The sequence below is a fragment of the Triplophysa rosa genome, linkage group LG7, assembly GCF_024868665.1.
Source record: "Triplophysa rosa linkage group LG7, Trosa_1v2, whole genome shotgun sequence".
NCBI classification, from domain to species: Eukaryota; Metazoa; Chordata; class Actinopteri; order Cypriniformes; family Nemacheilidae; genus Triplophysa; species Triplophysa rosa.
In genome coordinates, this window is record NC_079896.1 from 2,805,949 (window position 1) to 2,828,126 (window position 22,178).

Genomic DNA, 22,178 nt, shown 5'->3' on the forward strand with positions numbered 1-22,178 from the left:
CATGTTCGCAGCTCAACCAATAGGATTAAACTCATGTCATATGGAAAAAATGGCAATAGCTCTATGATACATATTGTATTTTTTTGTATCAACAAACAATAAATGGTCACATGTCCATTAGGTGGCCACATCAAAAGCGATGTCAAAAGAAGTCATAACATATTGAAACTATTATAGTTTTTGGTATTTTTCCATCATCCCATGCAGCGCATTGTTGGTTTTCATTTTCAATCTATAGTCACCTCCATTTAGTCTTTGACATTTACACGTAAAGCCATTTCAGAATAATGAGTGTTTATAACTGTAATGGTAATGGTCTGAAGCATGAAGGTTTTGAGATGAATTCTGTTGGTTGTTCTGTGATACGGCTAATGCTGATGCCCACATTTATTTCCAATTGAGTAGTTTTGGCACAACAGATGGTGTGGACGGCACATCTAAAAAAAGCATCTGAGACTTTACAAATAATGACTTGAGGCCAAAAGGAAACAAACTGAATGATTCTTGTTATTACCACAGGTCATCTCATATGTTTCTATATAGACATACACTGTATGTTTAAGTGTATATAATGTATATAATATATGTAATACTGGGTTTCCAATGCCATAGTGTCACAATATTTTGAACAAGATTTGAAAATGGAAACACACAAACAAATTCTAAAAATGTACAATTCTCAATAACATTTTTTTGTTTGGCCAATAAGTGACAGTATGCAATATTTAGAAGATTGACATGAATGTTAAAAAAATGTAATAGGTCTATCACTGAAAAATAAAACTCATTTTAAACAAATGTTTTATAAAGCTAAGAATTGAGAAAGCTAAAAACATAGGACAAAAGAAAAAAAAGGAGAAAGTCGCATAGCTCTATAATACGCATTTTAAAGGGGTCATATGACACGGCTAAAAGGAATATTATTGTTTGTTTTAGATGTAATGCAATGTGTATACACGATTTAAGGTTCAAAAACGCTGTATTTTCCACATACCGTGCATGTTTGTATCTCCTCTTTGCCCCGCCTCTCTGAAACGTGCAGATTTTTTACAAAGTTTATCGCTCTGAAAAGCGAGGTGTGCTATGATTGGCCGGTTAACCAGTGCGTAGTGATTGGTGGAATACTGCAAGCGTGTGATGGAAATGTAACGCCTCTTACCATATTTGGAACATCAGGTTCCAAAGCAATTGAACTGGCAGGTACGCCCACCTAACTTGCGTATACATTTGGGCGGTCTTAGTCAAATCATACCACGAACTGACGTGGATTTGTGGGGGTGTGGCTACACGAGGCGTTTCAGGCAGGTCTGGGTGAGCAATCGCTTTTAGATAGAATGCATCTTTTGTTCCGATGCTTTCATTTTTGCAATTTTATGTGTCTAATACATGCATGGGCAACTTATAACACACAGAAAAACACGTATTCGCACCATACGACCCCTTCAAATTTTTGTATCATGATATATCATGCCATGGTATATTTTTACACCTCTAATATATCTATTTAAATACATGTATACAGTATATAAACGGCCATCTCATTCTGTGCTGTTTTTACTCAAACATGGAAGTTTTGAAAGTTACAGAAAATAGTATTCCACAACACATCCTGTGTCAGGAAGACATAATGCCAAAAAAATCCTTCTTTGTACCATCAAACTGACAACTTTAGAGATCACCTTAGTTATTATAATGTTCCACAGGAGAGCAATTGTGACCGTAGGCTGTGAAGGAGAACATCTGCCACACTTTAAAAAATAATGCCTTTCAAAGAAATGATGGACCAGGCGTGTCCATCCATCCCTGTTGATCACACTCTGAACGTTCAATATTGATGAATGAATCCCGCAGTATGATACAGGCGAGTCTCTCATACTAAATCCCTGTGTAGTATACAGTAAATACTCGCAGATTCAGCCCTCAGAGCCGTTCTGCAGAGACAGCAAAGTCAAATTCACAAGTATCTGAAGCATCACCGTTTTATTTTTGCTTACACCTCACAAGCGCTGTAATTTCTGCAGTGTCTGTGAGTTATAACTGCAACGCTGGAGATAAGCAACCGAATTAAAGGTCCGACTCGGGAACAATCAGTCTCAAAGCAGCTATAGTGTTCTTCTGACATGTTTTTCTCTTCAGGCTAATGCAAGACTCCTGGACTACTTCTAACAGCAATTTTCTCTGCTGTTAAGTTTCATATGGAAGTGCTATTAAGGCAGTCAAAGTTGATCAAATCTCCATACAGTGCTTTGGATTTGAAGCGGGAGGGTAGTGAACATTATTCATTCGTTCCAGAAGCTTCTCGGTATAAAAAATGACTATACAGTTTGGTATATTTGATGTAATTTACCAGCTTATAAGATAAAACCAGTCTTTTACAAATTCAGAATGCATATGCAAAACCAGCCGGAACAGATTTCATGCCCAGCGGTAAAATTGATATGGCAAAATCATAATTCAGAAATGATAATTAGTCAAAAAAGCAAAATTTCAGTCTGATATAAGGTACACACTATATATATATATATATATATACTGTATATAATGGAAACACTTACAATATGTATATGATAAATATAACAATATAATAAATAGCATGAAATGTTTTTTTTCAATCAAGGTTCCATTGATTAACATTATTTAATGCATTAACAACGCGTAATATTTTTACAGGATTGTAAAAAAAATATTTGATACTATTCGTTGTTATATTTATTTATTTAAAATGTATTTTTATTCTTTTGTTATTTAATGCAATACAGTTCTCTACAGGTCACTTTTTTGTTCATTTTGTGCATTGTGCATAAACCAACAGATCTTAACAGATACAACCACTGATTTTAAACATTCTGTTGTAAAAGTGTTATTTTTTGTTAGTTCATGTTATCTAATGTTAGAAGCTTATTGTAAAGTGTCACCATTTTGTTCAAGTCTATAAAGATGTTTTACAAATCTGGGCAGAATGCATATGCAATGCATAAATGATGGCATCAAGTAAATATGGCAATACCATAAACATGCTTACTCTATGGTTGATAGATCATTTTAACATAAATATGTTTACTAGTATTGTAGGCCTTTACATTAGTTTTAGGAGTATAGGTATTTTAGCTTTCATACACTATAAAATATACTTTTACACTAATACAAATAATTTTAGAGGATAGTGTATAAAAGCTATATGTATATGTATATATCCATCATATTAATCAGGAATTGATTGGATCATAAAAAAATGTGGGTGCACCAAAGCGAATATGAATTGAAAAAGAAAAAGGGATTATTTCACGTTGGTTTCAGATCGACTTTACATCACACTCTTTTACTCCGTGTCCTGCAATGAACTGGCCGTCTATCCAGGGTGTATCCTGCCTACTTCCCATCATGCTGGGATAGACTCCCACCCTCCTGCAACCCTACAGAGAACAAGCAGATTCAGAGAACGAATGAATGGATGTTTAACTCCTTTGAATTTGTACGTCAAATGTTAATATTTTTGTCCCATGCTAATGATCTTTGCCTCACAATATAATTTTCAATGGCTGAGGGTATAAAAGTAACCATAAGTTCCCATGGTTTCCCATTGGGCTGTAATGCATTAAATCTGCAGTGTTTTCCTTTATTCTCATGAACAGAAGTGCAAGATATTCTCATGTGCCTTAAGAGACATCTCCTGCTCTGTTCACTGTAATACTGTTGGGACATACTGTGTTAGCAAGGGCACAGAAATCAGTGTGACAAAGGTACTATTTGGATTTTTAACAGCAGGGGGCAGAACTGTGCTCAACTTTCCTTTGTCCCAGTTCACAAAAAATTAAAACGGACAGCTTGCTTTAAGTTAAGCTGCAGACATTTGCATAGACTGTCAAAGCACACATATCTATGCATTCCTCTTTTTTATTTTTTAAATGCAATGACTTTCTTTGAGTTCTTTCGCATGTTGCAGTCACCCCATGTGAGGACAGAAAGAACACCCACCATTCACTGACCAGCTATACTTATCCAACTGAAATCTAAACACCCCAACTTTTACATTTCTCAAACTGACTTCTGCAGAAACGCTTTTGTCAAAAGATCATGCATAAGTCAACGAGATGTGTTTTTGATAGACATGACTCCGAAAGCTATCGGTAGTAAGCTGAAGGATACATCTGCGAAGATGAGGCCTCGGTTTTCTCCAAATCATTTAAACGTTACCGAAAACAGCTGAAGCGTGTCATTTATGACACTTTAGTGCAACAGCACTGCTCAAAGGAATGAAAAGGAGAATAGAAAACAATATAATGTTTGAAGTAACTATGGAGAACAGCTCAGAGAAAGAAAGAGAGAGAGAAGGGGGGCAGAGGCATTGCTTTATCCCTTGTGTGTCACACAAGGAAACCTAAAACTTATCCCCCCAGCACCCCCCACCCTACACAGAGAGAGAGAGAGAGAGAGAGAGAGAGAGAGAGAGAGAGAGAGAGAGAGAGAGAGAGAGAGAGACAGAAAGAGAGAGAGACAGAGACAGAGAGAGAGAGAGAGAGAGAGAGAGAGAGAGAGAGAGAAAGAGAGGAAGAGAAGAGAGAGAGAGAGAGAGAGAGAGAGAAGAGAGAGGAGGAAGAGAGAGAGAGAGAGAGAGAGAGAGAGAGAGAGAGAGAGAGAGAGAGAGAGAGCACATGCTGCAGGACCAGGCAGACTTGAACAAACACACGCTCAGGATGGCGACACTAACAATGAAAAAATGCCACAAAATGTTGTCCGGTGCTTTTGTGATCTGTGTTTTTGCTGTGCTTTTTCAAGGTGAGTAGCGTTTCCTTGAGTTTTGTCTCAGTGCAGATGTTTGGCTCTAACTTTGCATCAGTTAAGATGTTGTGCAGCTTCAGAACGGAGGAGGGTGCGGTCCATTGAGACTTTACAAAGCTTCATTGGCTACTCCTCGATCTTCTATGACTACAGTGTCTGTTAGATCAAAGTCTTCGTATTTAAAGTTTATATTTATCGTTTAAATCTTTTGGTTTTCTATCAGCAAGAATATAGATCACTTTGTATCCCAGCAAGTTGTAAACAACATTTCCTCGCAGAAGTCAACTGCTTGGGATCAGTAGTAGCTACAACTGCACACTGTCTCACAGGTTCTGTATGAATATATCTGTAATGAATATATTATATTACGCTACCAGGTGGCCATGTGTGCATCTGTAGAAGAAATCGAGGGTCCATCTGTTGCATTCCATTGGGTATAAATAGGGGTTTGTTCATTTGGCAGGCTGTGAAGCAACCAGGTGTTTAGAAGTGCCACAATAACCCCGGCAGATAAAAGTTTAGAGCGGGATCAAGTGGTGTAATGCATATATCGTATTCAGAGACGAAAATAAACGTGAGGGAAATAAGTGGGAAACGTGAGGGAAACTGTACACAACAGAGCAAATGTTAATGAGAGGTTGTATTATTTTCTTAACCCTTGTTTGTCTTGTTTTGCAGTAATATCAAGATACATTTATTAAAAAAACAATACTATGATAAATATATACAAGATATTCAGAGAATTTAATTTGAACTACATTTATGTTTCCGAACCCGCCTCAGAAATTTCTCACAAATTGTTATATTCCTTCTTGTTAAAAACAAAACATATTATTTAAAATGCAAATTACACAATAATATTTTTTAAAGGATGTTTGGATATTTTAATGAAAAAAAGGTAGAGATTAATATACACGCAAATAATTTTAATAAAACTTTGTATCTTTAAAATAATTTCGAAATATTTAAAATAAATTATATTATATATATATACATTATACATTTAATAAGACTTCAATTGTGTGTAAATATGCCAAAATATTTAAAACAAACAAGATAGGAGAAACATAGAGTGATAGAAACATCCGCAAAGAGAGTAGTTTTAATGTAATTTAATACAATTAATATGCAATAAAATATGAATATCAATTAACATTAATATCAATAAAATATCATATAAATGGTTTTATTATAACCAGACCGGAAGTTAACTTTGAGCCAGGAAAGTACATCCAATGAAACCTTAGCTATACCTTGACTATATCCTAATATTTGTACAATTTCATTATTTGTACAAACGTTGATTTTTACAATGTATGCATCCTTTACACATGAAAACCAGGAACACATTTTACTCTCATTGGTCCCACACTTCATGTATTGTAGCTTGAAGGGGGTACACTCTTCTGATAATGATGCTTTGGCAGCGTGTGAGAGTTTTGGGCTGTTCACAGAGCGTGTGATTGGAAACATAAGAATCTGTTTTTTCTCCATATGTTTGTTGCCCTTCCCATATGGGCGGAGACGATATGAGAGCCATGCTCATTTACTGAGAGAGGAAGAGAGGGGTCAGAAGTCAGGGGGCACATGCTGAGAGAGGGAGAGAGAGAGAGAGAGAAGAGAGAGAGAGAAGAGAGAAAGGCAGGTCCAAAGTTATTCCTCCTCCTCTTTAACGGGATTGTTTTAGTTTCAAATTCCATCATTCCTACGGGATCTCTTACTATAGCGGTGGACCACCGGGCATCCTTGAGAATGTTTCTATACCATCACAGATTTCACAACATCAAACCGATAAAGTGAGATATACGTTACGTTTTCATCATTTATCATTACGGGTCCAGGTCAAAAGAGCCCACCCCTGGTTTAAAACTATATGGCTCTGATCCCTCCTTCAATGTGAATGTATTTCTTTGAGAAAATTGTAAACCGTTTTTTAACCAAAAAAACATTCTTAACGTTGCAAAAAAAAGGTGTCGGGCCACCCTGGTTTGGGACAAACACGTAACCCGAGCATGGGCAATGAGAACAATGATTCTTGCCTTAGAAAGCACAGTTAAAACAGTTCGCTCACGGCAGACATGCGAGGACATCGCCTTGGGGAGACAAAACTGACAGATGCATTTGGGACGGGGACTGGCGGCATATGCTCCTGCATCTGTTATAGTAAATCTGATCTCTCATAACAGCTGACGGACCGTCACTGTTGAAGTGTGATGCGCAGCGAGCTCAATTCCAGGATTTGGGCTTTTTTCTTAAGCATCCCATCAGTGAATAAATAAACGTCACTTTATTGACACCTCCACACTTTCCGCATTCTCTCCGTGCATGAATCTTTTATCAACCTCCCCGTCTCTGGCTTAGCAGGAATGCATCCAATCCCGCTCTTCAAGCGTTCCTGATGGTTGGAATGTCGAAACATTCCACAACTGGGAATTCCCAGAGGGCACGGGGAATGGCGGTAATCGAATGAAGGATGTAACTTCCTGATGGTTCTGGGATGGGATTTGTGGAGGGTGGGTTGGGGAATTGGGGGATGGGGAGGGAACAGATCCAACATCTGTTTGGAGGGGGCGTGAGGGAGGGGGATAGCTTGAAAATGTGCCCTATGGATGTAAGGGGCTCGATTGTAAGGGGGAGGGGTGACATTCTGAGGCACGGACGCGTGTGTGAATTAAGTCTGGGTCATTTATTGATGTTAACAATAAATTTGCTTTGCTTTCTGAAACGAAAATACAAATACAGCCCACACATACATTTATGCATTTTGGAGATGTTTGAATCCAAAGCGACTTCAGTGCATTCAAACTTATCAGTATGTGTGTACCCTCAAATCGACCCATGACGAACCCAACAATCTACACAAGAACACCATAAAGTACTTCAAATGTTCTTCAGTCACATGATGTTACCGCTACACCATCCGCTCACAACATATCACACACATCACTTTGGGTTTTTTATAAACAACTGCTCATTCTTGTTCCCCTTTGACCCAAAATCCCTTACCAGATCTAATGCTCTTTGGCATTAGAAAAGCTTTTACAGTACATGATACTTCTTGAGTAAAAGCTTCTTTTGTGCTTCTCGGTCTCAGGGTGGCTTCACAGGTCAATTCCTTGTTTGTGTAGATAGTTTTACTGTTGTTTGAGTGGTTTAATGGGGTTCTACTTCCTTGGATTTCAAATGTTCAACAACTTTGATGGATGGATGGATGACAATCCAACCTGGGGCCAGTTGCATAAACATAGCCACCAAGTTAAGACTGCGTCTTAGCAACTATTCTCACAGACTGGCAATAAGTTAGGACTTATCAGTCTTACTTTTCATATTTCAATTAGCCCAATCTACCTTTTTATGTAACTGACTTAAAGAAGTTATGACCAGTCTTGAAGAGAAAAATTAGTTGACTAACTTGTAATACCAGTTTACGCAACCGGCCCCTGATCTCACTGGAATTCGTAACTTATTTTATGAGGTGGCTAATTCGTATGAATTCGTATGTTGTGAACTGTACAAGAACGTAAAAAAGCAATACAGAAGCCCCGCCCCTAAAGGTCTTTGCACTTACACACCGAAATTTTCGTATGCGTTTTTTCGTATTTGGCACTCGTTTGTACGGTGTCTCTGAATTGTCAAAACGCCTCTCAAAATGCTTGCGACGTATGCGAAAAACGCAGAAAATCGAACCCAGTCCGAATTTTTTTATGACGGACGAAAATGTCGGAGGCATTGTATAATTGTGATTGACACAACGTGAGGTCGTATTTATTTTTTAACGTGCGACAATTTCGGATGCAAATTTCGGACTCATTGCGCAATGGCCTTAACCCTTTCTGGCGCGAAAGCAAATCGTACAAAAATGTACGAATGACATCGTACGAATTCAAACGAATTAGCCACATTGGCCACATCATAATATGGTTACGTTTTTGCCGTGAGATCGTGTCGGACAATCTGGAGCAGTTAAACGGGCGTGTGACAACTGAATATTTTGTGGTTGAAATGACTCATACACTCAAATCATTTACACATTTAGGAATTTCTGTTGATTTGGACGCAGCGTGAAATGCAATATTTCAAAGGGTTGAAATGTTGTAAAACGCTGGGTGTGTGCATTATGAATTTTAAAGACCAAGACGTTCTGCTTCCATTTGGAGTGTGAAACTTTTTAGAGCCGTGGGCGGGAGTCACGTGGTAACAGACCTATGTTTGTCAAAGTGCATATCAAGTTGCTCTCACGTCGGGATACATTTTCTTGAGCATCAGCTGTCACGGGCCAGTGTCATACATTGCAGAGATACCTTGTCTTGGTGAAATAATTCTCTATGAAGTTTCTTTAATGGTTCACCCTCTTTTCATCAAAGCCATACATTTACGCATTTGGCAGACACTTTCAAGTGCATTCAAGGTATACATTTAATGAGTATGTGTGTTCCTGGGAATCAAACCCACAATGTTTGCTAATACAATAAGAGCAAGCAGGTCTTTGTCTCTAATTTTAATTTTATTATTGAACAAAGACATAAACCTGTATCCGACTGCAGAGACTGCAGGGGGGCGAGTGAAAGAGTAAATACCGCTGAGATGAGGTCATGTTAAAGTAGTAAAAGAGCGGCAGGAGGAGGTTACCGGGGTATAGAAAGAGAAGAAAATGAGACCCTCGAATATTTTTTGCATGTAGTGTAGTGCTCTCAAAGAAGTTGTGGGATTTTACTTCATGGGGTTGAAAACAAAAGTCTCTCATTCGTGGGTTGCGTTGGATAAAAGCCTCTGCTAAATGAATAAACGTAATGCAGCGTGTTTGGCCACTGGTACAGTAAATAGAATCTGTGATTTAGCCGTCTCTTTCCAAAAATGCATGAGATGTATTCAGAAGATTCTTGGACAGTTTATTGCACTTTCATAGAGATTAAGAATTGCATTCTGAAGAAATGTCACAATATGTTCTAGTTAACAATGCAATAAAAAAACTTTGGTCTGTAAATGTACCGCTTTTGTCCATATGAAGTCTAACGTTACATTATGAATGTGTTAGGATTCATATGTTATGCATCAGCCAGATTTATTGGTGAAAACTTGCCATAATGCCAATCAATTACAATTAAATAGACCAAGAGCACCTCACCAAAGAGTGCACTGCATATTCAACAGACTTAAGCCAATAACAGACAGAACGAACGTCTTAAAAGCATGCAAAATAATTCTGACAAAGGTCTTCATTTAATCTTTCCTTAGACTAGCCTTCTGAACACACGGCCAATATATCGTTTTAAAACAGAATCACTCTTTTATTCCCAACATCTCTAGCAGAAAATCTCATAAATCAAAAATTCTGCACATAATCATGTGCAAAAGAGAAACGGCTCCAGCAAGAGACATAAATAATAGCCTCTTTTATTTCTACAACTCTTAGTCACTATTCTTTTCTTCCCGCTCCCTGCGGTCTATAGAGGGGAGTGTGCTACGTCAGGGTCAGAGGTCAGGACCTGGTGTGGTATGGGGGAGGGCTGAGGGTAAAGTTTATTTATATCTATGTTCCCTCAGTCCATTAATTATAATGCACCAGAGCATTTAGTTGACTGATTCAGCAGAACAGCTCTTGGCGCAGCTATTCGGTACAACAAGTAGGTCAAAATATTAATAACTCTGCCTCTGAAAAACATTAGGCAATGTATTGACCTGAAACCAAAGCACAGTGAGAAAATGCTAAAAATCCTTCGGTTTAATATTGCGTGGGAGCTGAGAATATACCAATGTACTAAGAAACAAATCAAACATCATGTACTGCAAGCTTTTCTTTTTCTTTTTTGGGGAACTTTTACTGGTGTGGGAGCCAGTGCCCAGTCGGACTCCATCAGGAATGTTTCCAAACTACTGGTTTAGAACCTGGAACTAGTTATGGCAAAGACCATTAGATGGGAAAAATTGACATAGATGATCCATTGAACACCTTGGCTCTTTGGGCCAACAATTCTGCCATATAGGGAAGGGCAATACTGCCCTATAAATACAGGTGAAACATAGAGGTGAGCTGCATTCCTTTAGTGAAAAAACCACAATAACATTTACATTTCTAAAACGGTTTGGTTGACAAGCCAGAGTTTTCACCAATCCCTAAAATACAAAATAAATATAATAATAATGAAGATGTATGTGGGTATATACCGGAAAATATAATGCAATATATTACATAATACGTCTCTACATTTTAGAACCAAGTGTTTATATGTTTCAAAACATGTTTCAAATTTGCTGTTTTTTTTCAGAAAATTGAACTTTTTCAATGATTGCATACTGTGTTGTCAAAGTTGACAAGCACTTTTTAATACTTTTTATTGGTTGGGTATGCAAAACCCAGTAACAAAAATAAAGGGTGACTAATAGTAATAATTTATGGCAAAAAATGTAAAACACGAAATATGGAGATACGAGGTTTCAGAAAGACAGCAGCACTATGAAAAGATGCAATATTGTGAAACATTTACAATGCATTATTCTATACATTTTCTATATACTTTCAAATATACACTAAATTATTTAATATATTGATAGCTAGGAAAATATATTTTCTTTGCATAAAGAGCATAAGGCACGAAGGGTATGCCGAATGATACCAAAAGCCAAGAATGATTATGATTATGATTATAATTATAAGTATCACAATTTGATAACATGACAAAATGATGCTTTTGTTGTAAATGGCTTATTCGACATATACCTTGTTTATCAGGTGTGATTTGTGAAGTGATCAAGGATGAGTACGATGTCAACCCTGTGATCCGTGGGGATGGTGATCCAACAGCAATTAAAGACGGAAAAGGTAAAACTGTAAATCCTAAAGAGTGTAAATGAGTTTATATGAGAACATTTCACAAACCATACTAAACTTACGGTTTATTCGATACATACTGTATAACAACCAGATGAACTTAGCATTAGCTAGTTAACTAAGAGCACTAGACAGCTACTTTGCATCTATTCGTGCAAATTTTGTGCACTCATTTTATAACAAAAGTCTGCTGGTATAATGCATTATATTTGCTAAAAGCCTACATGATCAAACTGACACCGTCTTACTATGACCACCCATCACATTCAAACTGTAAACTGTATGAGAAAAATGTACACGTCAAATGTTCCCAACAGATAATGTTCAAGTCCAGATTGTAGAGTACCCCACCATTTCATTTGGGCCAGAGAGCTCAGAAACACCAGCGGTTACACAGCCAACCGAGCCCACCACAGACCAGCAGAGCACGAAGACCCCCGATCAGACTGACTCACACCCACCTAAAAAAAGCAGCATCACATCCAAGGTGAGACATCTACAGCGTTGCTTTGTTAAAGCTTCAGTAAATTAAGAACGAGCAGCAGAAATGTACACTCTTAAAAAAAGGTGCATCCAAAGGTTCTTCGATGCCATAGAAGAAGCGTTTGGTTCCATAAAGAACCTTTAACATCTGAAGAACTTTTTTTTTCGCAAAAGGTTCTTTGTGGCGAAAAAAGGTTCTTCAGATTATAAAAAAGTAAGAAAGAGATTGTTGTTTAAGAACCTTTGACTGAATGGTTCTTCTATGGCATCGCTGTGAAGAACCTTTTAAGCACCTTTATTTTTAAGAGTGTGGTCTGGGTGACTTTTTTGTTGCAATGTTTTCTTCATTGTTCTAGAGTATGAAAACATGCAACTAATTGAATTAGCCTTTTCATCCTCTATTTTAGATGAAAAAAGCCTATTTATTCCTGATGTCCCTGATCTGATCCTGCACATTCGCTCCTGTAACTTTTATTTTGCTCCGTAGGGAAATGTGGTATGTGTGGATGAAATACCAGTGAGATACAGATACGACGTTCTGCTGAAACTCAAGGCGCCCTCCACATGTGTAAGTTCTGACCTGCTCTTACCCTTCTGTGAGTCGAATGTGGAAATGGACTTGACGAAACTGTCAAATTATATTTAAAGCAACAAAAACTGTATTACGATCATATTGGCTTCCCAAGTCATTATGAATGTTTTTACACGATTTCAACTCATCCAAACAAATCATGCAATTTCAACGTAATGGTATTTTTGTGAGTCAAAGCAAATCGCCACAGGCAAAAATTGAATACAGTAAAGCCATTTTGATTGTCCTTAAAAATGTAAGAAATCCATTTTCTTTTCTTTTTTTAGTGTACTATAAAAAGACTCAAACGGGGAAATTTAATTCAATTTTTATTGCCTGAAAAACGTGTATTTATATTAACAGGCACCCATTAGCATCTTACATTTAGGATCCATTAAGTTAAATTCATTCGTGCAAATCATTTCTTTTAAATTAAAGGACCAAACTTCAGATTACTCTCTTACAGAAAGAAGAACACGTGTTTTCTGTGGCATCTTAACTATGGCAGTCAAACATTATACAGAAGCCTTTAACATGTCAGTCTGTAAAAGCGTCTTGTATCTCGACTGGTACAGCATGGTGCATGTGACCCCAGGGTCACTGTGTAATTCCAAAAATGCATAAACTGTTACATCATACAGCTTAAATGCACTGATAGTCGCTTTGAATAAAAGCGTCTGCCAAATGCATAAATGTCAACGTGTGTGAATGCTCTCAGTATGTCATGTGATCAGGGCCTCATTGGGTGGATCAGTCACAGAGGTCTTGTGGCGTGCACATCAATGGCATTCTAGAACACCCTTTGGGCGGCGACCGTTTGGAATCCATGCAAGAAACTTTGCCAAGATACACAGCCGGGCATCTGTGTTTAGTTTGAGAGCCAGTAAAGAGCTTCATTCTGTTGAAGTATATACTACAGTATACAAGTACATACTGTGCAAATGACATTGTGTTACTTGAACCGGGAGACAACGAGGCTACAACATGTTTCTGTTCTCAGTCTTTAACAGACCCATTTGTAATTTTATCAAATTGCTTTTCGGCTCGTTTCTGCATTTTTTAAAGCGTTTGCATTATTTTTGGTCACACATTTTAATGAGACACTGAACCAGAAGAGAGGGAATCTGTTGCTATAAAAGAAAACCTTAATATGACCTCACAAAGAAAAAAAGAAGGTTTAAGATGGAAAGGGTACAGACTCAAATGTGACAGTAAATGCATCTGTAGTTGCTCTTGAAGAAGTGTATTTCTATTTTAGGTATACCGCATATGAATTTGAAGTGTTCTACATTCATTAAAATGAAGTTAATACAAACAACTTCTCATCCAATAGGAAGACACTAAAGACAAGATTCAGAGTGTACTGGAACATCTCTGTGGTGAAGACTGCAAGCTCGAAATCTTCCAGAAAGACAACACTGATGAGATTATTGTTTATGGAGAGAGTATCGAAGGTTTGCTATCTTGTTGTTTATTCATCATTGCATTACAGTATACGGCCTCACGATACTGGGTTCATAATGATGGCGTCACAAGATTTTTCAAACATGAAACTAAAACTCAAATGGCCGATTCAAAACATACATTTTCAATAACAATTTTGATGTTTTTGTTGTTTTACATACAATGTGGAATAGAATTGACAACATTCAATGTTTAATCAAACCTTCTGTATGTGAATTAATAAAAAACATTACAAATTTCTATTTCAAATCAGCGTTTATAGATGTAGTGTGGCCATTTCAGTCCAGTGTCTCTTGAATTTCAACAAAATTGACATAAAGTCATCCAACAGCAATGTGAAACTTGAATTATTACCATTTTTAGAGCACTGAAAATAGTCATAAAAATCCAGTTTATCATATAACAAATATTTTTGATCTTTTCCTAAATACATGTACAAATATTACTTTTGTATATGAACTTGTTTTCTTTGCAGTATTTAAGGTCTGAAAAAACACAGAACATCTTTTCTGTTATTTCACCTGTTTCTCCGGTTTTCATTTTCTGCAAATAAATGCGAATAGAAACAATATTACAATTTGAAATTTGTGAGAAATATTGTTAGTAGTTCACAGAATGGAATCAAAAAATTCATAAACACGTACCTATAAATAGTAAATTAATCAACTGAAATGGTGCTTTGAAATGGTCTCTTAATATTTTCCTCAGCTATATATGCGTATAATAATAGTGATATGTCGTTCCTATATATTCATCTCAGACTGACTTTATTGATACAGAAATTAAATGAAATAAATAAATGATATTGTTTATGCATGCCTACAATCATTTCCCAATGTTGTGAATAAGTGTACGAAATCTGTTTTTTTTTCATTTCATGAAGCCAATCCTGAAGAAATGGCTGTGAAATTCAACATCGACAACATAATGGATAAGGTCAGCAACTATTTCACAATATTTTAATGGCAGATTACATGACAAAGTCAAAAATGCACAAACTTTCCCCTACAAGAGTAAAATCCGAGCATTTATCTGTTATAAGGGTTTTACAAAGCAGAGAACGAATGAGGTTCATGTAACCCTTTCCTATGACTCTAAATCCTCAAACACTTTATATATTTACTACGTGGTTGTCTTTATGTGATGGTGAGGAGGTAAACAGCCATGTTGACAGTTTGACTCCAATTAACTCATATGCAGCAATGAGCATGTTTTATTATCACCATGCGTTGATTTGTGTTTGTGTTTATAGGTTGAAGTTGAAAAGGCCGTGTCTCGTCAGCGCTCTAAAGCTGTCTTCATCTCCGTGTTGATAGCGGGTTTACTTCTTGCTGCTTTGCTAATTGCCGGTTACCTTCTAAAGTCACGTCAGGAACAGACGAAAGGACTACGACTGGTGAGTGCCTACAGCCTGAACTTACTTCTTAAATCAGTATGTTTTATACACAGCTGTTTTATTGTCATGTGATCTGTTTGTTCATTCATGACACCTAAAAGAAACTTATTCAGATGTTGACAAAAGAACTATGAGGAATACACTTCTTGGTCTCTCTTACACTTGATTATATCATTGCGTTTCGATTTGGCGGTTCCTCAGCCTAATAAGATGCAAAAGTGTTCACGCAACACATACTTAAAAAGAAAAAGCAATAGACTGTTTGAGTATGTCTTGCAAACTGATGATATAGTACGCTTACTATATAGTACGAAAATATGCAAAGAGGTGATTTTAAATGGAGGGTGTTGCACAGCAGTATCAAGAAATAAATGTAACATTTTAATCTTTTTAACAAAATCTTTTAGGTGTCACAATATACCAGTATTGCCGCCAATAACCGTGATATTAAAAGCCACGGTTATCATTACCATGTAAATTCTACACATATCGTAATACCGTCAATAATTCAGCATCATTTAAACATTTGTCTTTAAAGGCACCATGGTTACGCTCTGTCTCCCTACTTTTGTATGTTGAGTGTAATTCATTGACCAAATTGATGAAATGAAATTAAAGATGAATTTGATGGTCTAACAAGTTCACAAATGAAATATTATCAAACTGTACAACGGCCCAACCAAATGTTGTCTTGCGACTCAGGAAAGCTTGTACGAATGAGGCCCTACTGTTCCTAACTAATGTTTCTTTGTCCATCAAGGCTGAGGAGTCCTTCCAAGTGGATCAAGAAAACCAAGGCAACACATTGCTGTCTGTAGCTCCCCTCCCTCCACAGGAGCCTTTGGACAAGCCCGTCATCAATGGAGAGTCCCCCGAATCTCCCCCCACCAATGGACATTCTGCCACACAGACACAGGTGGCCGACACGCCAATGTAAGAGGCGTCAGCATCTCACCTCAACGACCAGAGAACAAGGTTATCATAAACGTTAAACTCAGGCAAAACAGATATTCCAGATTTGAAGGATATTTGTGAATATGATGAAGCCAATGAGAATAACAAATGATGCAGAGAGATTGTACAATATAAAGACGACAACGGTGATTTTTATCGGTAACGTGAAAGAATGATCGCAGGTTTAAAGGAGTCTTGCAAGCGTGAACAAAAGAGCCAAAGAAAAGAATGCGCCTGTGATGTTAGCTGCTGATCTGGCAGATTCGTGCTCCGTCTAAACCACACTCATTACAATAAAATGAACCCATCTCAAACATTTACATATTCATAGATGCTCTCACACGCAAAAATAAAGGAGATGTCCTTTTAGGTAATTAAGAAATGGAAAACAGTATGATTTGCATAAGCATCTTTAGTTTGGAAAAGCTTTCTGAAGTCTACGAGCGATGCCCTGATAGTTCACCCAAAAATGAAAATTCTGTCATCATTTACTCACTCTCTTGTCATTTCAAACCTGTATGACTTTCTTCCTTCCGCAGAACACAAAAGAAGATATTTTGAAGAAAGTTGGTAACCGAACAGCGCTGACATCCATTCACTTGTATTGTATGGACACAAAACCAATGCAAGTGAACGGGGGCCAGTTAACAACATTCTTCAAAATATCTTCTTTTGTGTTCTGTGAAAGAAAGAAAACTCATACAGGTTTAAAATGACAAGATGGTGAGCACATTTAAAACCATGTTTTTTTTTTGTAAACAAGCTTATTGTGGGGTGTTTTTATTCCTATATTGTTTCCTGTTTATTTTTTCCTCTTGTACTTTTCTTTATAACTATTTTTGTTTTCATTTCGTTTTTATATGTACATGCTTACATTTTAATTTGTAAAGCGCTTTGAGAAGCACGTTCAAAGGCGCTAGAGAAAATAAAGTTGCTATTATTATTATTATTATTATTATAAATGATCATTTTTGGGTGAACTATCACTTTAATGATAACGTATATTTGTGACACAGTTTTAAACACAAAATCCTTTATCAGGTACTTCAGAACAGAAATACAACATTCAGCACAGACGCGTGTTGAAACCCTTTCTCTGACACCTGTCATGTCTTCCTCAATGGTTTTGATGTTCATGGTCTTTTATTTAGATTTTAGTACGTTTATTCAGTTGCCCAAAGCTTGTCAATGTGATATTTTCAGTATGCATGTTTTCTGAGAACCTTATTTTCAGCACTATGCTGTAAGCTACAGAAACTGGAAAAAAAAACATAAGCAGAAACAAAAGAACTGCTAATATCCTTGAGCTTTACACGTGTTCAGAATTGTGCATTTAGTAAAAAAATTGTAATGAAAAACTGTGTGAACAAATGTGTGATTGTTGACCAGTAAGCTTGTATAAGGTCAAAACATTTTACCTTAATGTTTTTTGTAATTGCCTATATTTTTATACAAAGTATATTTTGCTTTATACTTTTTTGTTTGGTGTGTAATCTAAGCATTTAGTTAGATGTTTGAAAACATGAAGGCGGCGGCAAAGACCTGTAGATGAACATGAGTGAGTGGTTATATCATTGTGTTTGTTTTATTGTTTTATGTACTGTGGAAAAGCCAAATTTCCGAACAACTATCAAATAAATGACAATTTCAATACATTACTTTTTTATTTTGTTGTGTTATAGCGATCAGTATCTGTTTATTGTATAACCTTGTCTTAACATGATCAAAACCCTAAAACTGTTTATTTCATTTACTTCAATTAGCAGAAATGTTTTCTTGTCATTCAGATCAAACAGCTTCTTGAGGTCTCACCCTGAGATGCTTTTTAAACATTTTTGTTCCCATCTATTTTTTTCACGTGGTGAATACAGAATGAAAATTGTGCATTTTTGCATAGATTATAACTTCCTACTTTAATTAAAGACCACTTTAATTCCTTAATTCTAAATGTGTGATCTACTAAATGTGTTTTGCTATTGTAAATCACTGTCTACATAAAAAGGCAAATAAGCGTCCAAAGAAAACCCAATCCCATGGGTCACATCAAATGTACTGCGTGGAATTTCAGTGGGTTTACACGTGGGAGCGTGAGATTAAATGAACTGTGTTAAACCCTTAGTGAAAGATTCTGTACTATAGTACTGTATACATTATATGGTTTCCTCTCACCACCAGATGAATTCGACAAGAGCAGAAAAAGGCCAGTGTTGCCATGGTTTCAGAAGAGAAAGAGAGATGGGGAGGGGAGGAGGAGGCGGGGCCAAGACTTTCCTCCAACTATAAACCAATGACGTAACTCATTCAAACTCTATTAACTTCACCCACCGAGCCAAAATAACAACAGCTGTATACAATGTTTTGTACTATAAGCAGAAACTTTTCATAAAATTTGTTTTCTTATTGGCAACTTAGTCGACAAAACATTTCTGCAAACATCTAACTGTTAAATGTATGCTGCTTCTATCACTTGCAAACAGTGTGATATGATATTTCCACACTGTGCTTAACAGACACCTCAATGCATGCATCATCTGAACACCACAGAGCTAAATAAAGAGATTTATTAACAGCTGCATGCTTCAGATGCTCAGTGTAGGTGTTTGATAGCACAAGCATGCCAGCGACAACAACAGCTCTACATCAATGCATTTCACAACAAACACAAGCGCAGGGTTTTTATTCGTCCACCTACAACATATATGTAACACTGTGACGGCCCAGGCGTACCGCACCAAAACAATACATCCTACACGACAGGGACATGCATTGGAAATTCAAACTGAATTAGGAATAAATGCCATTCACGGGGCGAGAGAGTGTTGAAATGGATATAGGCGAAGTCATTCATTAAAAATCTTTGCTTGTCAGATTTTCATTTCACTACTGGCTCTATATTCATATAACTGTGTTTCTGTGAATTGAAAAACTTTTTTGAACGCTTCTTTACATACTAGAAAGGCAAGGCGAGAAAGAATACAACAGACAACATTGGAAGTTACATTAAACGTGCAGATGTATAGAACTAATAAAAAATCAAGAAAGTGGAAAAACATTTCAGAAAGGTGGAAACCCTTTACAATAACATTTACCCAATGTTATTTTTGAACACATGGCGCCCCCTAGTGGTCATAAAGCGTTATTGCTTGGGGAAGGATGTTGCTCTGATAAGCTAATTATTATTCTTTAAGGTCATGGAAAAAGTAAAAACTCTTTACCCGAAAATCACAAACAACTAGCTCAAAAAATAATGTATAAAGATAATTGTATGGAGAGGTCCAAGGCAGTTTTATGAGAATTAATTTATGTAAACTGTCAAGCATTCACAAAAACATCATCAAGACATATATCAAAACTAGATAATCTAATATAGAAATGATCATAAGCACAATGGTTTATTTCCAGAGAATCTGGATTTGGTGTCATAGAGCACCACTTCTTTTGTTTTTGTTGTAATAGAAATGTTGCGTCAGGATCCGGTGATGCGCATTAAATGGTCGCCTGTACCACGTGACCTCATTCAATGTTTGTAAACACGCGTCTAGCACATGTGATCCCGAAGTGTTTGGGAACGTGTGGCGCCTTGCAGCCTATCACGCGCTGGGGGAGTGTTCGGGGGCGGGGCTTAGAATCGCGCTCTGGAAAAAGCGATAGGGATCTGGTAATGATGCGTCTCAAGAATGGAAAGAGTAGAGAGTTGAGGTTGGACCGAAACAAGAAAAAGTCCAGCGAAATTTGGAAAACAGCCCATATGAAGTCTAATGCCTGGATGTATACGTGTAAGTAAAATCATTTATACTTGTCACGAGAGAGATCATGCATATGTTTGTAAAACTAAACAAATGTACGTCACAATGGGGAAACGTCTCATTGCCTCTAATATTTGTCCGAAACAGTTTGTAAAGAATATCTCACAAATAATCACAAGTTGTTTTGTTACATGCTACTTTAAATGTGATAGTGAAGTGATCTGACGATATTTCAACAGTATATATATTACTGCGTCATGGCTATTGCGACAAGAGGAAGATCCATTCGGGAATTTCACCTGCGTAAGAGATTTCTGGGCCGCTCATACTAACGCCATGCGACAAGACGCGATCTAATAAAAAGTCGATGGAAACTAGCTCAACTAAACGCTCGCGTCGAGTTAAGAACAGCGGCTGGTAAAGGATGCTGCGCGAGAGATGTGATGCGATGCGCACGTCAATAACGCAGCATGGTGCGCACTTCATGCCATCGCGTCTAAAACCTTTACAAATCTATTTATTTAAAATAAAAGTTTATTGCTAACGATCTTTTAAATAATTACTAAAACTAATTTATTGAATCATAATCTAAAGGAGTTTGTGAAAGATTTATGATAACAGTCTAAGACTTAACATAATCTGTAATTGTTTGTAGGTATAGCCTACTCCTGGAATGAGTTTTAGCAATAAGTGCATCATCGTCATAAAAGTATTTTTTTGACGGGTCGCAACAATAAGGCGTTCATGCTCTAGTCTAAGGTGTCTGATAAACTTGGAATTTTCTAGTGCGCACTTGACCAGACGAGGTAAACACATCATTAGCGCAGTGCTGTCTTTTCTCTCTAGGGGGCGCATCAGAGCGCATTGCGTATTTAAGCATGTACAATCCGGGACGTCGTTATCATTATTTCTTTGTGCGTATTAGAATTGTTTAGCATAGCCAAGTGAATTTCTGCTGCCTCCCTGAACACAAAATGAAGGTTATATTAGGTCTCTGGCATTATTCTTGTCCGAGACAGATCTGTTTTTTAATCATTCTACAGTAACAACAATACAATAAGTGAAAATTAAAATATTACCTGCACATTATGCTTAGTCAAAAAATACCTGAGAAATATTGAGAACATTGATATTAGGACAACGGTTGAACCAAAATAATATGCAAAAAAATAAGTTTAAATATTTCCTTTCCTTTAAATAACTACAAGTTTAGATGGTGTTCATATACGTTTATTTAAGTGTGTGCCCTGATTTTCGTTTTTTTACTTATTCCTGTATAAATGTTTATGAAGTCCTTAAGATACGGTTTTAGACCATCACGGGATAATAAGGATTAGATTTTTATCTCTTGGGTATATTCACATACACTTTATTTCTAAAAAAATACTTTTTGATTTAGAACAAATAATGGTGTCATAACTTTAGTCTCTGTTTATCCTTCTTATATATTGCATTTCTAAACTGATTGAAATCTGTTGATTCTGGACTGTAGTCACTGCTGTCATTGGCTATCCCGTATACAGTAAATGACGTGCATTCAGATTGCAAAAGTCCAAAGTCTCAACAAAGATGCCTTTCCCTTTAAGAGTCGGATAAGCATTACACAAGCGGTCAGGTGCACAGGGGGCTAGAAACCAAGAATAAACCGTTCTGCCTGAGCAAAAAAGAAACTTGTAAACAAATGCCCTCCCTCCCTCACTCTCCTATTCTCACCCATCATTTTCTATTGTAATACATCTATTGACTCAGGTCACTGTAAAAGTTGAAATATGATAAACAACATCTGCCTTTTTTTCTCTTTTCTTCTTTTCAGTGTTATCTACTTCTAAATGATAGTCTACATGGTGGTCTGGAGTGCCGCTTCTGGAAGCTGAATTCAAATGGTGCCATAGAGTATTCCATGTCATCTAGCACCATTTGAAATCAGTGTTCTTGGGGTGGTCTATGACGTCATAA

The 22,178-nt window shown here is 36.9% G+C and overlaps 2 protein-coding genes across 2 annotated transcripts in view; one reads left to right on the forward strand and one right to left on the reverse strand.

Annotated features, from left to right (window-relative positions):
- grm4 (glutamate receptor, metabotropic 4) overlaps positions 1 to 22,178 on the reverse strand; it is a 185,914-nt gene that overhangs the window by 161,368 nt on the left and 2,368 nt on the right. The gene's annotated exons all lie outside the window — the stretch shown is intronic.
- On the forward strand, positions 4,607 to 18,216 carry si:ch211-286o17.1 (uncharacterized). Its single transcript, XM_057338127.1, has 8 exons — positions 4,607 to 4,776; positions 11,510 to 11,599; positions 11,926 to 12,095; positions 12,579 to 12,659; positions 13,996 to 14,116; positions 15,010 to 15,062; positions 15,379 to 15,522; positions 16,283 to 18,216. The coding sequence occupies exons 1-8, from the start codon at positions 4,653 to 4,655 to the stop codon at positions 16,457 to 16,459; spliced, it is 960 nt and encodes a 319-aa protein (XP_057194110.1). The 5' UTR covers positions 4,607 to 4,652; the 3' UTR covers positions 16,460 to 18,216.

Bases quoted from the DNA above. Each gene is read 5' to 3' on its own strand.
- si:ch211-286o17.1 (XM_057338127.1), top strand. From the start codon at position 4,653: ATGCTGCAGGACCAGGCAGACTTGAACAAACACACGCTCAGGATGGCG. The intron at 12,096-12,578 runs GTGAGACATCTA...TTTGCTCCGTAG, and splicing joins AAAGCAGCATCACATCCAAG to GGAAATGTGGTATGTGTGGA. The intron at 15,523-16,282 runs GTGAGTGCCTAC...TTGTCCATCAAG, and splicing joins AGACGAAAGGACTACGACTG to GCTGAGGAGTCCTTCCAAGT.